This window comes from Drosophila takahashii, chromosome 2R, assembly GCF_030179915.1.
Source record: "Drosophila takahashii strain IR98-3 E-12201 chromosome 2R, DtakHiC1v2, whole genome shotgun sequence".
NCBI lineage: Eukaryota > Metazoa > Arthropoda > Insecta > Diptera > Drosophilidae > Drosophila > Drosophila takahashii.
This window is the reverse complement of record NC_091679.1, coordinates 41,555,454-41,572,034: the sequence shown is the minus strand read 5'-3', so window position 1 is coordinate 41,572,034 and position 16,581 is coordinate 41,555,454. Positions and strand designations below refer to the sequence as shown.

General features: G+C 41.3%; 3 protein-coding genes across 3 annotated transcripts in view; 2 read left to right on the top strand and 1 right to left on the bottom strand.

Annotated features, from left to right (window-relative positions):
- Fili (Fish-lips) overlaps window positions 1-16,581 on the bottom strand; it is a 96,210-nt gene that overhangs the window by 11,121 nt on the left and 68,508 nt on the right. The window contains exons 3-4 of the mRNA XM_070212392.1: window positions 14,423-15,370; window positions 9,527-9,687 (exon numbers count right to left, since the gene is read on the bottom strand). Of these exons, the coding sequence (XP_070068493.1) occupies window positions 9,527-9,687; window positions 14,423-15,250 (989 nt within the window). The 5' untranslated portion in view covers window positions 15,251-15,370. The remainder of the gene's footprint in view (window positions 1-9,526; window positions 9,688-14,422; window positions 15,371-16,581) is intronic.
- LOC108063410 (CLIP domain-containing serine protease B4-like) lies at window positions 120-2,121 on the top strand. The gene is made up of 7 exons (XM_070213015.1): window positions 120-333; window positions 388-433; window positions 500-657; window positions 850-1,344; window positions 1,402-1,450; window positions 1,529-1,659; window positions 1,713-2,121. Exons 1-7 carry the CDS (start codon window positions 132-134, stop codon window positions 2,078-2,080), a joined length of 1,449 nt encoding a protein of 482 aa, XP_070069116.1. The 5' UTR covers window positions 120-131; the 3' UTR covers window positions 2,081-2,121.
- LOC108063407 (CLIP domain-containing serine protease B10-like) lies at window positions 2,225-3,314 on the top strand. The gene is made up of 4 exons (XM_044393021.2): window positions 2,225-2,530; window positions 2,589-2,634; window positions 2,693-2,850; window positions 3,130-3,314. Exons 1-4 carry the CDS (start codon window positions 2,329-2,331, stop codon window positions 3,312-3,314), a joined length of 591 nt encoding a protein of 196 aa, XP_044248956.2. The 5' UTR covers window positions 2,225-2,328.

Genomic DNA, 16,581 nt, shown 5'->3' with positions numbered 1-16,581 from the left:
GAAATGGGAAAGTACTCAATATTGTGTCTGGAGAAAGCTTTCGAGCTTTCTTTTGTTTTGGTTTTGGGTCCTCTTGGAAAGTGATCAGAACGCCAGCTACTTAGTCAGTGATTATCAGTTGAACGGAAACGATGTGCGGTTTCGTGTCGTTAGTTCTTATCGCCTTGGTGCTCTCCCAAAGTGCATTTTCAGAGCTGTTGGACGACAATTGCGGGGGTCTGACGCAGTTAACCTACAGAGTAGTGGGCGGAAGATTCGAGTATGTCGCTCCATTTATGGCCAGCCTCTACAATGGGACCGAGTTTGTTTGTGGTGGAACGCTTATACATAAAAGTAAGGAGAGGATTATTAAGCTCGGGGATATTTATTAACTCGTACTTTTCGTAGGTTACGTTCTAACAGCTGCTCACTGTGTCCAATATATTGAGGAAATGTAAGTACCACTCATAAATTTTAGTCTACATGAAGTTTAGATTGTTATTTCTACTATATTTCTTAGAAACGTTCACTTGGGAGAGATCGACAGATCGTGCTCACAGACCCAGTGCCCGCATGTCCAGCACCGTATTGCTAAGGTTATCGCTTATCCCGGTTTTAAAAACATGTTTGAGCATGACATAGCTCTGCTAAAACTGGACAAGGAAGTGAGGTTCAATGGTAAGTAAATAAAATCTCGGTAAGAATATTCACACAAAGAAAACTCCTCCAAATTATTCCGGTCGGATTTTTGAATTTGAATAATCGCTTATAGCTCCACCTTTAACTCATTTATTTTTTTTATTTTGTTCTATTCTTGAAATGTACCAAATTTCAAAATTGTACAAATGTTTTAATTTCCCTTTTTGGCAGAAAATATCCGACCGATTTGCATCATTCTCGATGAGGAGGCAACTTCAGATGAAGCCAGCACATTCTCGGCCCACGGCTGGGGTAAAACGGAGACTGAAAAGGTAAGTGTTCATCTGAAGACCGTCACACTCTACCGATTGGACCGAGGAGAATGCCCGTACATCCGTGGCGGCAACACTATTTGCGCGGGCAGTGAAACGGGCGACACTTGTCACGGCGATTCAGGAGGTCCGCTGGCAGCAAACACCACTTACCGAGCAAAAACTATATACGTTCAGCATGGAGTAGTTAGTTACGGTGATGGGGAATGCAAAAACTGGGGCGTCTACACAGACGTAAGTGCTTACAAATTGTGGATAGCCAACACCGTGCTGGAATCCCAGCCAAGGCTCATGACCGAGAACTGCAGGAGTGATTGGGGTAGCAAAGTTCTTATCCGCCTGTGGGAGATGTCACTGTTTCAGCGTGATTTCAGCGGAGCACTAATCACAAACCGTAAGTGGTATTTTTATCCAGTTAAATCACTATCTTATGTTTCCTTAAACTTACAAGAATTCGTCCTGACCGTTGCAAGTGCTTTCCCCTCAAGTGTCACTAAAATGTAAGTATTAACTGTCATAGGGATATAAATGCAGTGAATTTAATTGATTCTATATTATATATTATCTATATTAATCAGACAAGTAGAATCAAAATACTTGCACACCTATGATGTTGAATGGTTCCACCTGCACCCTGCGTTCTCAGCTTCTCCATCAATAAAGAATAACATTGCTGTTATTAAGTTGACCAACAAGGTGCCAAGATCAGGTAAACAATAAGCAATCCTAAAAACTCTGTATTGTAATAGAAAATTCGTTTAGTTCAAGATCTTGTTAGACCGATCTGCTTGGGACTGAACTTGAGTCCCCCAACGGCGTGGAACGCTTTCCTCTACAGTCTCAATGACGCTTTTATGGGCATTAAAATGGTGGACTTAAAGAAGATCGATAATTGCTCTGCGAAGACTAAATTGCCTGTACAACGCGATCAGTTTTGTATCGAGAAGCCTGACCAATCGAAGTATGCACCTTATGAGACCCCTGGCTCTGTGATAGGTACTATGCAAACGATAGGGGGCTCCGAAAGATATCTCATTGCTGCACTTATAAGCCATATTCAGGATAATGTAATCGTCCTTACAAAAATTCAAGACCACCAAAAATGGATTGCGAATGAGTTGAAAGGTTGAATTAAATATAATCATTAAAATATAAATCATGAATTTATTTTGGATTAAAGTACCGGGCTGTTCATTTGAGTGTGCTTCATTTTTATATGTTTCACTTTAAAACATATCTCTTTGGGCGCAGATAAGGGAGATACTCAATATGGTTGTTCCTAAAAGCTTTTAATCTCTCTTCCAATTTTTTGGGGTCTACATTGATACTAATCAGTATGTTGGCTATTTAGTTAGTGATCATCACTTGAACGGAGAAGATGTGCGGATTTCTTTCGTTAGTTCTTATCGCGTTGGTGCTTTTTCAAGGCGGGTTATCACAGCTCCTGGACGATGAATGTGCTGGTCCAGAGCTGTTAACCTATAGAATAGTTAACGGGAGCTACGAGTATTCCGCTCCTTTTATGGCAAGCGTGTACTATCGTAGCAAATTTTTGTGTGGTGGAACGCTTATACACAAAGGTGAGGAAATTAGTAGGTATTGAAGTAAGGATTGTATATTATCCTGTATTTATCGTAGGATACGTTCTATCGGCTGCACACTGTTTCGAAACTTTTACTGAAGTGTAAGTACCACTCGAAACTTGTATCCCGCTGAATTGATTGATCTATAAACCGCCTTAGAAACGTACACTTGGGAGAAATAGACCGATCATGCTCTGCTGAGGATTGCCCACACGTCCAGCGTCTAGGCGCTAGGGCTATAAATCATCCCGGATTTCCACATTCGGGCTATTCTGACATAGCTCTGCTTAAACTGTACAGAGAAGTGATTTTCAATGGTAAGCAAAAAAAGCAAGCAATAAGAACGTCATAAAGTAAACTTTTTGCCGTGTTAAAAAAAGTTTTAAAAATATTAAAATATTTTTCATTATCAATAATAATTGTGGCCGTTTTGCTGTACAAAATTAAAAAGAAAATAAATATCGATAAATAGATTAATCTATAAAATCGACTTGAAATTTCCAAAAGAATATTCTTAAGATAATATTAATATATTTAAAATAAATCTAACTTCACCCCTCAACAATTATTATTTTTTAATACTTCTAATTTTTCAGAGTTTATCCGTCCGATATGCATAATCCTAGATGAGGACGTTACATCAGATGGAGTCTACACCTTCTCGGCCTATGGCTGGGGTGTCACAGAGGAAAACAAGTTAAGTGATCGGCTGAAAAGCGTAACTCTCTCCCGGCTGAACGATTGCGAATACAATATTTGCGCGGGCGGTGTTTCGTTTTGATATGCATAACAAATATTTATTGAAGAGTGTTATGTGAAACTCAATTCACTTTCACCCATGAAAAAAAAAAAATAAAAATTAACAAAAAGTGAATAAAAAGATTGGTTACAAAAGTTTAGCAGTGTTGCAGTCTAGGCGTCTAAGTCTGGAATGAGTTTCCCACAAGCGTGCCGTCCAAGTATCCAATTGTCAGATGGGTGCAATCTTTTTAGTCTTCTTCTGTTCATAGGTCTGGAAAGTGTGAGGGCAAGTCTGTTTGTGTGGGAGATGAGTCTTGATCTGTAGCGAGTGGCAGAATTGGTGATAGATTTACAAACAGGATTAATTTTGAGATCTCGAAAAATAGTAGTGTTTCTTGTATAATATGGGGCGTTTATCATATGTCTTAAAATTTTGGATTGGCAGGATTCAACTCTTTTTATAGAAGTGTTACAGGCAGTGCCCCAGAAGTGTATACCCCAATGTAAACTAGGCATCAAGGTTGCTTTGAAGAGCCGGGTTTTCGCCGTGATCGATAGTCCACTGCCCGGACGAAGAAGCCATCTCATTTTCCCCGCTTTTTGCCTTACTGAAGCGCAGGTTGCCACAATGTGCTGCTTCCAGGTAAGCCGCCTGTCCAGAGTGAGCCCAAGGTACTTAACCGTGTCCGAGTGCTTTATTGGAGTCCCGTCTAAGGTTAGGCGATAAGTGTTCAGCCTGTTCAATGAAAAGGTGGCATGCTGAGACTTGGCAGGATTAACTGCGATGTTCCACCTCGACGCCCAGGCCTCAAACTCATTTAGCATGTCCTGCACCATATCTGTCGCCTCTCTTCGCAGAGCACTTGTCGCCAGAAATGCTGTGTCATCTGCATAGGTAGCTGTTAAAACATTCCTGCCTCTGGGCGACGGAAGGTCCGAGGTGAATATTGTATACAAGACAGGACCCAGCACACTTCCTTGAGGGACTCCAGCAAGAATAGGCCTTGAGGCAGATTTGGATCCTCGAACATCCACCTGGAAGGTTCTACCAATTAGAAATGAGCGAAGGAGATCAAAGTATGTCAGGGGAAGAATGGGTTTCAGCTTATAGAGCAAGCCACAGTGCCAGACTCGATCGAAGGCTTGCTTGACATCTAGGAATACTGCGCAACAATACTTTTTCGCCTCAAATGCTTTAAGGATATGGTTGACAACGCGATGCATTTGCTCAGCAGCGTTATGCAGACTCCTGAAACCAAACTGATGATTTGGAATTGCATTCTGAAACACATGAACACTAAAAAGCCTTTTTAGTAAGATTCGCTCAAAAATCTTAGAGAAGGTTGGCAATAGGCTTATAGGCCGAAAAGAATCTGCACAGCGGGGAGAGACGCCTTTCTTGGGGATCATAACAACATTCGCATGCTTCCACTGCTCCGGATAATATGAAAGAACAATCATAGCATTAAAGATACGCGTAAGGAACGAAATAGCTGCTACTGGCAAAGCTTTAACTACTTTTCCGTCAATGCTGTCATGGCCAGGGGCTTTGTTCATCTTCAGTCGCTTTATTTGGTCTTTAACTTCTTCTGCTTCAATAGGTAAAATTTGAGAAGCTAGACCAGAGGGAACATCATCAAAGGCTTCTGTAATAGCAGTCTCTTCATCTGTGGCCAAATCAAAAGGCTTAAATCTTTCTTCCAAAGAATCAGCGAATTCCTTAGCTATTTCATCATCTTTATTTGCCCAGGTACCGTCCGATCGATGCAAGGGAAACTTCTGGAGAGGCTGCCGTTTAAGCCCGCGAGTGCATTTCCACAGTTCAAAGCCTCGATCAGCATCCGGATCGATAGCACTAAGTTTCCGGACAAAAAATTCGGACTTAGCATCATAAAGTGCTTTTCTTAATAGAGTATCAGCTCTTTTAAATATTGCTAAATCTTGTGGATGACGCGTTTGCATCCAGCGTCGCCGGAGTGATCTCTTCTGCCTAACCAGCGCCGTTACTCTGGTGTTTGAAAGGGCATTATTTGGCTGTGGAACAGCAGGGCGATTACCGATAGCAGTGGATGCGGCAGCGGCAGATTGAATCTTTAGAGTAAGGTCACTAACAGCTGTATCAATATCCAGAGGACAGTTCAGATCAGCAGATTCATCATTCTCAATAAGGATTGTAAGGTGATCCCTAAAACGTCCAATGTTAGCCCGACGAGACAGCAGCCTTGGTGTTGTAAGTCGGGGTGAAGTAGAAGCGCATAAAAGTATTTCAAGCGGAATGTGATCAGAACTAAGTTCATGAGATTCATGTACAGTCAGAAAGTTGGACGAGATACCCTTATAAATAGCAAAATCGATTGCCGTTGGATTTCGCCTTGCATCAGAAGGAAAGTGAGTTGGTCCTCCTGTAGCTAAGACTTGCAGACTTGAAGACGTAATAAAATCTAAAAGCTGAACACCTCTGGGTGAAGAGCGGATACAACCCCAAAATTGATTGTGAGCATTCCAGTCGCCAGCTATGATAAAACGGTTTGAAAATTCGCTAAAAAGTTGTCCAAAATCTTGAGCAGTCCATAAAAAGGAGGGGGGGCAGTAAATAGAAGCAATCACGATGTCTCCCAAGTCCGTGCTTAAGGTAATTGCAGCAGTTTGACATTTTACAGTAGAGTTGGTACTGTAAGGGGAGTACTGCAAGTGAGAGCGGATTAAAATAGCAGCACCTCCTCGAAGACGGTCAGAGGGATGATTAGCCGTCAATAAATCATATCCAAAAATTCTGAAATGTGAGCGGCTGTTAAAATGCGTTTCGTTAATTAGCATCACGTCAATTGAATTAGCCGTAAGATAGTGCTCTAACTCGAGATTTTTGCCAGTGACACCATTGGCGTTCCAAAATGATAAACGAATGCCTAAACTAGACATGTCTCCTGATCTTAGACGCATCAGAAGGCGAACTGCCGGTAAACTGGTTCATAAGAAGTTCCATCATTTTCAACATCATTGACATCATCTGGTCAATACGGGAGATAAGTATTTCAAAGCCAGCACTAGGCGGAGGAGGCTCAGTAACGCGTTGCATGGGCTTGGAAGTGCTAGATCCAATAGCCGGGGAAGGTAAAGCTGGGCCCCAAGCACTTTGGGCAGGAAGAGGGGCAGGTACAAATTTATTTGATGGTTGTTTTTTTATTGTTCCCGATTTGCGACGAGCAATTGCTTCTAGAAAAGCTGGACATTTGCGGTATCCTGCACTGTGGTTAAAACCGCAATTAATGCACTTAAATTGATCCTGAGACGTAGCAGGGCAAACAGGACTTCGAGACTCATGATCACCACCACATTTTGCACATTTGGGAGGTATGAAACAGTATGTTTTTGTGTGTCCAAACTCCTGGCAGTTATAACATCTAACAACTTCATCTCGGCGTTCAGGAGGGACGATAGTAATTGACTGATAAGCCAATGATTTAATGTCATAGACTTTGACATTATTTGTCGATGACTCTAGCTCAACAAAGAAAATATTGGGCCTGTGACCATTGTTCTTACCCGGGGGATTATAAACATTGCGGACAACGTGCCCAGCGGCGCCTAAATCAGCTTTAATATCTTCAGGATCCGTAGACGAATGTAGGCCTTTGACGACAATCCTGAAAGATCGATCACTTTTCAATTGCCAAGAATTAAACGGAATATTATTACTCCACAAAAGTTGTTGAACTAATTTGTATGTATCACCATCGAAAGGAGATACCCTCACTGTAGCAGGTCCAGTAATCTTAAATCTTATATTGGTTGTGGTGGCCTTGATCAGATTCATAAGTTGCTTGACATCAGTAACACCCTTTATCACAAAGGCGGGCGGACGTGGTTCAGATTTGGGTGCTTTAGACGACGGAATAGGAGTACCAGAAATACCCTTTGACTTTTGGGAAATTCCACCACTATTGCTAGAAGTTATTGTACTCTTACTAGTCACAGGGGGCTGGCAGGAGTTTAGGGGCTCCGATGGAGGAGACTGGGTGTCTATACGATCATTAGGGAGTGGGTTTTCAATGTCTTCATCCGATAAGAGGGCAAAGTTGTTTCCATGACCTGAATATTTTTCACCAGGAGATTCCGAGTCCTCTGATCCAAATATTTCCAAGTGAACCTTGCGTTTAAGATTACGAAAGCGCTTAATAATTGGTCCAAATGAAGCATCCTTACTGTGGTTAGGGTCAAGCTTGTTTCGCTTTCTTATGCGTTTGACGGATTCGCAACGCAACTGGTCCGCCACTTCCTGACTGACGAATTGTAGATTTGAAGTAGTGGAATGTCCAGGTGTGCTTGCACCGTGTATTCCTTCATTAAAATTATCAAATTCATGTTGAGAAGCAAAATCTTTCTCAGTATTAAGCAAAGTATCCGCCGAAGCTTCCAGAACGTCTTTCAAATTGTCTAGCGATGAATATGAAGTATCAGCAATAGATAAATTGCGTTCAAGATCAAATTTCTGTGATCTAGCTTCCTTGGACCTGACGGAGGTCACCCTTACACCACGACCTCTAGACGACCTTGAAAACTCCTTGCTAGTACTGGCATTTGAATTATCAGTTATAAATAAATTGGGAGACGAAGAACCATCGCAACTATCCACATTCATAACATGATCACATAGAGGGACATTAATATCTTGATCAGCGGCAGACATGATGACGACCAGCAGGGCGGCCGGCCAGCCAATGCAGGCGAGGCCGGCAAACGCGATGCGTTAATGAAGTCCAAGTACGAAAGCACAAGTCACACGACGTGAAGTCCAAACAGAACCAAGAGATAAAAAGAAATAAATAAAACGAATTTTTATAAAATTTTTTGAAACACGGGATCCCGAGATAAACACAACCGGTTAGCTTGACATTAAAGTCGGAATGCGGTGTTTCGAAAGACACCTGTCGTGGCGATTCTGGAGGTCCGCTGGCAGCGAACACCACATACCGGGGAATAAGTAGATTCGTTCAGTATGGCGTGGTAAGCCGTGGAGACCGGGACTGCTCTGGCCACGGCGTCTATACGGATGTAAATAGGTTCAAATTATGGATAGCCAATAACGTGCTGGAGTCCGAGCCGCGGCTTTTGACTGAGAAGTGCATAAGTGATTGGGGCAGCAAGGTTCTTGTGCGCCTGTGGGAGTTGTCACTGTTCCAGCATAATTTCAGTGGAGCTCTAATCACAAGAGGTATTTTTATTCCGCTTGATTGCCATGTAATAATTTCTTAAATATTTCAAGAATTTGTCCTGACTGTAAGTGTAAGTAGCTTTCATAGGGATAAAAATGCAGTAATCTATTTAATCTATATTTTTGTTTCCCGCAGACAAGTAAAATCTAGATTCTTGGTTAACTATGATGTAGCATGGTTTCACCTGCACCCCGAGTTCGCATCTTATCCATCAATTAAGAATAATATAGCTGTGATTAAGCTGGCTAATAAATTGCCAAGATCAGGTGAAAAGAAAATACTTGTAATGATAACTTCATCGTACTATCCAAATCTTTCAGTTCTAGTAGCACCGATCTGCATGGGACTGAACTTGAGTCCCCCGACGACATGGAACGCTTTCCTCTACAATGTAACCGATGTATTTGGGGGCATTCAAAGTGTAAATTTAAGGAGATTCGATAACTGCTATGCGAATACTGAATTGCCTTTAGAGCCTGATCAAATCTGCATTGAAAAACCTGACCAATCCCAGTATGAGTCCCTTGAGAAACCTGGTTCTGTAATAGGTACAATTCAAACGTTTAAAGGAATGGAAAGATATCTCATTGCAGCCATAATAAGCCATACTCTGGATGATGTAATCATTGTCACAAACATTCGAAACCACCAAAAATGGATTGCGAATGAGTTGAAAGGTTGATGAGTGATTTTTATAACTATGGTAATAAGTAAAATATGGATTATAAATACTCTATTAGTATAGTTATTTACTTTATTGTCTTGCTTGCTGTAAAAGTGTATATATATCGGGGTATCTAATTTTCACTTGACTTTAAGCCGAAAACAATGTGTTGCAAATTACTTTCTTATTTCCTAGCTGCGAACTCCTCAAGGATTCTAAAGTTTCAGACAGCTTGACAGCCTCTAAGGCTGGTGTCTTGTTTATTGTTAGCTCGTCCTAAGACGAAAATAGTTTCGTTTTCATCTGACCCACTTTCACTCGAACTTGGGATCACCGAGTTGAATGGTTGGGCAAAAGTTTTGGGCGAGAACTTACCTCGAATCGATGTGCTGCAAATAGTCCAGTCGGCTCAAATGCAATTCGCGTAAATGAAACAGGTTGAGGAAGGCGACGGCGGGCAGCTGGGAAAACCGATTGCCGCCCAGGTTCAAATAGGTGAGGTTCGAAAGTTTCGAGAGCTGTTGTGTGGGCACCATCTGCAATAAAAAGGCGAAAAAGTGGCGTTTTATTTAGAGAGCATTCAAAACTAAAATGAAAAGTTTGGCCCAGCTAGAAACTATCAAATATTAATGCAAGCCACTCAACTTTAAAAACGTTTTGCGGTTCGCAAGCGCTGTCCTTCAATCCAAAAAAAATGAGCACTAAACAGTAAAAAAGGAGGGAATCAATAGAAAAGCGTTGCTTAAGCGACTGCAGCGGAAACGGAAACGCGCGTCATGTACTTCCCCTTTTTCCCTGTTTTTTGTTTCTTTTTTTTCCTGCTCCATCACTCGCTGCCCAGCAAATTCGTCTGTGTTTTTTCCCTTTTCAGGGGGCAATAAAATCAATCTTGCAACGAATTTGTTACAACTACCGAGACAGCTTCGAGGAGAGTGTGGCATGCATAAAAGAAGAGGTTTCCTTCTTTTTTCCTCCTTTTCGTTTTCGGAGGAAGAGGGCCAAAAGCTTTTGGCTGTAATTTTGGCTGCCACTTGTGTTCACCTTCCACTCACCCTTTATTCGTCATTCGTCTCCCTTTCTCCCTGCTTTCACCGATTTTCCCGAATTTTCCCTTCCTTAGCGTGTCGGAAGCTACGTGCCGGGCGTCCGGGCACGAACACACTCCGCGATAACGTAATGAACTTCTGGGTGGGGGGGAAAAACTCCGGGAAAGCGGGAAAATAAGGAAAAAAGGGAAGAGCTAAGAGAGGAAGGGCGCCAAGTGTGTGGCAAATGAATTCAAATGCTGGCCAAAAGCTCATAAGGCAGCGAAAATGGCTGAAAATTAAAAGGCATTACGCATACGCAATGTAGGCCATGCCGGGCAATTGTTTAACCAAATGGCAACACTTTTTTAGCCCCCATTATTTATACTGCAACCCCCTAGCATTTTTTTCCTCTTCTCTCTGTGGGTGTTTTCATGTTGGCACTGCACTCAAAGGAAAACCGGCGACTGCTGGACTAATTAAAAGGCTTTTCCTCGCCAGTTCCCCTTTCCAGCAATTTCTGGAGCGTGGAAAAGGGCGTGAGTGCAAACTGTGAAAAAAGAAAGGGTTGGACGAGACCCAGAAAAGAAAGTGAAATTATATTGACTTTGATTTTTATACCCTTGTAGAGGGTATTATTATACCCTTGTAGAGGGTATTATAATTTCAGTCAGATGTTTGCAACGCAGTGAAGGAGACGTTTCCGACCACATAAAGTATATATATTCTTGATCAGCATCACTAGACGAGTCGATCTAGCCATGTCCGTCTGTCCGTCTGTCCGTCTGTCCGTCGGTCCGTCTGTCCGTCTGTCCGTCTGTCCGTTTCTATGCGAACTAGTCTCTCAGTTTTAAAGATATCGCGATGAAACTTTCCCGAAAGTCTTCTTTCTATTGCAGGTAGTACATATGTCGGAGCGAGCCGAATCGGACCACTATATCTTAAGGCTCCCATAGGAATATTCAAAGATATATAAGAAAATTCATTGTTACTTTGTAGGAAGTAGGCGCTTTAATTCTTGACTCTTTAAAAACAAAATTCAAAAATAGAAACGCTGAATCTGCAAGGGTATATAAGCTTCGGCTGGCCGAAGGTAGCTTCCTTTCTTGTTTCAATTTAATTTCCTATTTCCTTTCCGATTGGAAAACTGTATTGGAAATGTGAGAATGAAAGCTAATTGCCAAGAAATTGTAAAAGGGAATCAGTAAATGAATCTGCAGGCGAGTAATATATTTTACTTCCAAAAGCATTTCATACCACGCCTGCGAAAATTCTCAGACAAAAAAAACGTAAAATTTGCAGTTGTGCAGCCGTACGCAAAATTTATGCAACAAAATACAAACAAAAGTTTGTGAAAAAATGCAAATAAATTAATTCGGATGTACGCTCGCAACAAAAATAAATGCGAAATATGGTTTTATTGAAACTTTATGCTTTCGAATATTTTCGCAATTATTCCGTTTAATCTGAGAGTTGAGTGCAATAATGTTTGTGCATACTTATGCACCTAATGCAAAATCATAACCCACAACAGAAAGTACAAACAGACACATCTCTCTCCATTCATCAGCAAATATTTTTGTTGAATTATGAAAATGTAAAATTGTTCGTTAGGTATTTCAACGTGTGTTATTGAAATAAAAATTAGTTTGTTTGTACAAGTGAAAATGGAATATGCAAATGAATTTGGGGAAGCACAGAAAATGTGGAATATTTAGAATGATCAGTCAATTGTGCGAAATATTTACATTTAATAATAATTTCATTTCAATTTTTCCCTTTATGTGTTGGAAATTAAGCAAAATAATTGAGAAACCATTTGGTGAATAATGTATATTTTTATTTAAGTCAGAAAAGTGCTATATAAGTGAGGTGCTAATATCAAACTAATTTCCAGGACCAATTACCTGTACACGAAACTGATACTGAGTAAGCTTTATTACTCTGTTAGTACAAAAGCCCCTCCCTTTGTTTAAACTGCCCACTCAACGCACTTCATAAATCATATTCAACCTTTGCATTTTACATGCTTCATGAGTTGTTCCTCCAGACTCCAGACTGCAGACTGCTGCCCTTCGAGACCCCCCTCTATTTTCCAGAAAACTATGCAGATGCAGACAACAATTTCATGCACTGGCCGCATGCCAAAATGGGGCAGAATGTCTGACGGTGGATATATCCTCTGTGCATAATAAAACAACAATCTGTCCAATAGGAAAAAGAATGCCATTTGAAAATACCGGAACAGGTTTGCAGCAGGAGATTTGGCTTCCTGGAAATATAAAGGGTTTCGTTGGGGGAAAGAGAAGATGAGGGGTAGGTGGAAAAGTGGGTGGCAGACCGACCATATTTCAACTACAAAATGCCAAAAGGTATTTTAAGTAGTTTCGAACTGATTCCGAGCGCCATAAATTCCTCCGCACCGTCAGTTGCCGTTGACTACGCGCGGTTGCTTTTGCTCTTGCTGCTGCACCTGCTTAGAAAGTCCTTTTTAGCCATCAGACAGGACACACACGCACACTTTATCCCCTCCTAACGACCGAAAGTATACGGGAATACTGCTTCCCAGCCACACGGACCGAAAGGAGGCGATCTGGAGTCCTAGACTCGGTTGCATTGCATCCATCAGTTTGCATAAACGGGTCCTGCTGTTGCAGCTACAGAGAAAAGTATTTTCCATCCTCTTTATCTTATTAAATTTGCAAAAGGATAATTGTAAACCTTCAATGATTTAATCTGGAAATTTCAAAACATATTCATAGCAATAAAATTTAAATTTTTATCTATAAAAATAAAAATAAAAAAATCTTAAAAAAGGACAGCCATTTCTCTCTGTGTACAGGCTGTCTGTGATTACATAAAAACGCATTTCTGGAGACTGGGGCATTTCTCATCCCCCTACCCATTTCCATTTTCTGAATGTGGTATAGGGATACCAGCCAGGACATGCAATTTCACCTTTGAGCAGGGGATTTGCACAACTCAACTGAAAGTTCCGCTCCTCTGGCAGCACCACCTACAAACTGTGTGTCCTAATGATTTGGTTTGGTCAATTTAAAGACCAAGGCGAGGGCTTGAAATGAACCACAGCATGGGTGACTTTTGATTGGCAATATTGGGGAACTAAATTAAAATGACTTTGGTAGGAAAAAGTTAACTAAACATTTTTACTTGATTAAGCCTTTTTTTAAAGTCTCACTTTTCGCCTTAGTTCTTCCAAATCCAATGTGTTTATCAGTTATATTTGGAATTCGAATGTATAAAATATATCTGTCTTCCTGCTTAATCCTAAACTCTTTCGCAATTTAAGCACTTGAGTGCGGGACTACATACATTTTTCCTTCTCTTCTTCGATATCTCGTCTGTACTTCAGCTTTATCTTGACCTCGCTCAATTTAGGTTCACAATTTCTACACAATTGTCTGCTCGTAAAGTTTTAAGCAGCTTTAAGCTGGCTCAGTTGCTGGGCAACGAGTTTATGCATGTCTCGGGGGGAAAAGTGCGGAAAAAGGGGGCTGGAAAGCTGAAAAGCAGGCGGCATTTAACAAAACCCGGAGAAACGCTGGCCAAATGGCCGAGGGCCTAAGCAAAGAGAGTGTGCAACAACACCCACAGCGGCGGAGGAGGCGGCAAAAATCAGGCAACACGGACATGTTTGCATGCATAAATAGCAGAAAGGACATGGCCTGCCGAAAGGACTCCTCGAATGCCGAGTGCGTGGTGTATCCTTGGTCTATCCGCACATTCGCATGGGTGTGTGCGAACCGGACAGCAACAACGAGTTATGGTTATTAATTTTGCGTATGCAAAATTCAGCTAAACTCCAGGAAGGACGAACTTAGACGGGGTCCTCTGTGAGGGGTTGAGAGGATGAGAGGGGATGGGAAATCCGCTTTGGCAAAGTGTTGCTCACAGGATTTCGCCCTGGCAAAGTGTCTAAATTTATGAGACCAGCAATGCTAGTTGCCTGCGGCCCTGGTGCGAAAATGCTTGTGCCATTTCACACTTAGTTTTCGTTTAGAAAAGTGATATTTTAGATTTCTTAAAAGAGGATTTATTTAAAGAAGAAATTTTACTTGTTATAGAAAAATATTTTGCAAAATATATTTCGTTTTTAAATTTTTTGCGACCAAAAAAAATATCTGATATTTTAATTGTTATATTTAAACAATGTTTTAGTGTTTTTCCCATTGTTTTACTATATCAACATAGAATAATAAACCCACTACTGAATATAATCACTTACCGTTAGATTATTATCGGACAGATCCAGATGCTTTAAGGAGATGAGTCCCTCGAAGGCACTCAAATCCAGTTCGCTCATCACATTGCCCTGCAGGCTGAGGGCCAGAAGCTCCTTCAGGCCCTCGAAGCTGTCGTTCCGCACAAACTCGACCAGATTCAGCGACATATCGAGACTCTTGAGGGCATGCAGGTGCCACAGGTTGCTGGCCGGAACGTCGAGCAATCGATTGTTCCGGAAGACGAGAACCTCCAGGGTGTTCATGCCCTTGAAGGAGTTGTCCTCCAGGCTGACGATGTTGTTGTTCGTGAGATCCAGTTCCACCAGCGAGGCCAGATCGCTGAGGGCGGTGGGATGCACTGTCTCGATGCGATTGAAGCTGAGATCGAGCAGCAGCAGATTGGTCAGACCCTTGAAGGCATGTTTGTGCAGGGAGCTGACCAAATTCCTGCTGAGATTCAGGGTTCTCAGCTCCGACTGGTACTCGAAGTTCTTCGAGCCCAGCGTTTCGATGATGTTCTGTGAGAGATCCAGGATCTCCAGCTTCATGTAGAAGGGCAGGGAGAACTCCAGGTTCCGTATCCGATTCACTGTTAGGTTTATGTATTTAGTTTCGGGATTTAGTTGGATGGGCACATCCTCCAAAGCGGCATCCACGCATAGGGCTCTACTATTGGCCTCGCCACCCAAACACTGGCACTTAGAGGGGCAGAAGGCGGAGGATTCCCGGGGCAGGATCACACATATCAGGAGGAGGAGCAGCACTGGAATGGGTCCACTTTGCCATGGCCTCCTCCTTGTCGTTGTGGTCACCTCTGTGTGGTCAGCCATTTTGTGTTGACTACTTGGGGGCTCTTCCTCTCGTCTGGATAATTATTTGTTGACCAATTTGTGGTGCCAAAATGTTACCACCCTTTGCTGTCGGACATCTTGGCAACTGAAGAGGCTCTGCTGAAAAATATAGAAAGCAAAAAACTGGGCTTAACATTTTAAACAGATTTAATCGGAGCTTTATAGCGCTACAGAAATTTCCCTAAATAAATAATGACATATGGTTAAAGTTCTACGGTTCGATTACGGAAATTAATTTTGTTATTTATGTCCATTAATTAAGTAAATGCATAATTAATAAGACCATGCGTTATCAGATGAAAAGAAACTACAATGGTAGCGACAGATTTTTCCGCCTATAAAGTTTTAAATCAGTTAAAAAATACGAATAAATTATTCTGTATTCAAAGAAATTGGCAAAATAATAAACTGTGAAATATCAACATTATTTAAATGTAACCACAATAAAATCTCACTGCCACTTCAAACAAACCAAAGTTACTTGAGCACTGCAAATTAGCGTATATTTTAATGAACATACTTTGCATTTTGAAATGCGATATCTAAGAGGACTCAGCGACTGCTCCATTCTTTTCACACCTTTTTTTCGGGAACTGCTCTATTCTTTGTTATTTTTTTCGGAAAATTCACGAAAACTTTTGCGGCAAAAGAGTCTCTCTCTACGACACTGCAAGATTTATGTGCATAAGTTGGTAGCTAATATTTCATAAAAGTCGAGACGCAGACAGAGAAATAAAGTGGGAGAGAGTTAGGTCTCCTGGCGTTAACTTTTTTTGTGCTGACAACTTTGCATTCGAAACTTGCTGACTTACCAGACAGGATCAGAAGGACGAGGGGTGTAAGGGGGGGCTAGGCCCAGTCGGCTGCATTTTATGGTTTATAAGTTTTGCATAATGCAGTCGGACCGTCTAATAGTTATGGCCATGATGAGCTACCGCCCCAGGCTAACAAAAAAAAGTATAGAATTCTAAATGCATATTCATGAAAATTTGCTGAAATTGTAAGCCAATTTTACAGACAAAAAGCTGGCTTAAATTCTCAGATACCAGTTTAATAGAACAATTTAAGGGGAAATAAATTGAATCTGAATTCAAATAGTTAAGATATTTAGTTTAGGTAATATTAAGCTGAAAGCTGAAATTTCAGAACCTGATTCAGGAAATTTTCAATGGGATAATATCATTTAAGCATACATTTTTGGCAACCCACAGAATCGAAATTCCCTCCACTCTCAACTAATCGCATATAGCTGACTTAAATTACATATTTGCCCAGCGGCAACACTCAATTAAGTAATTAACAAATTATGG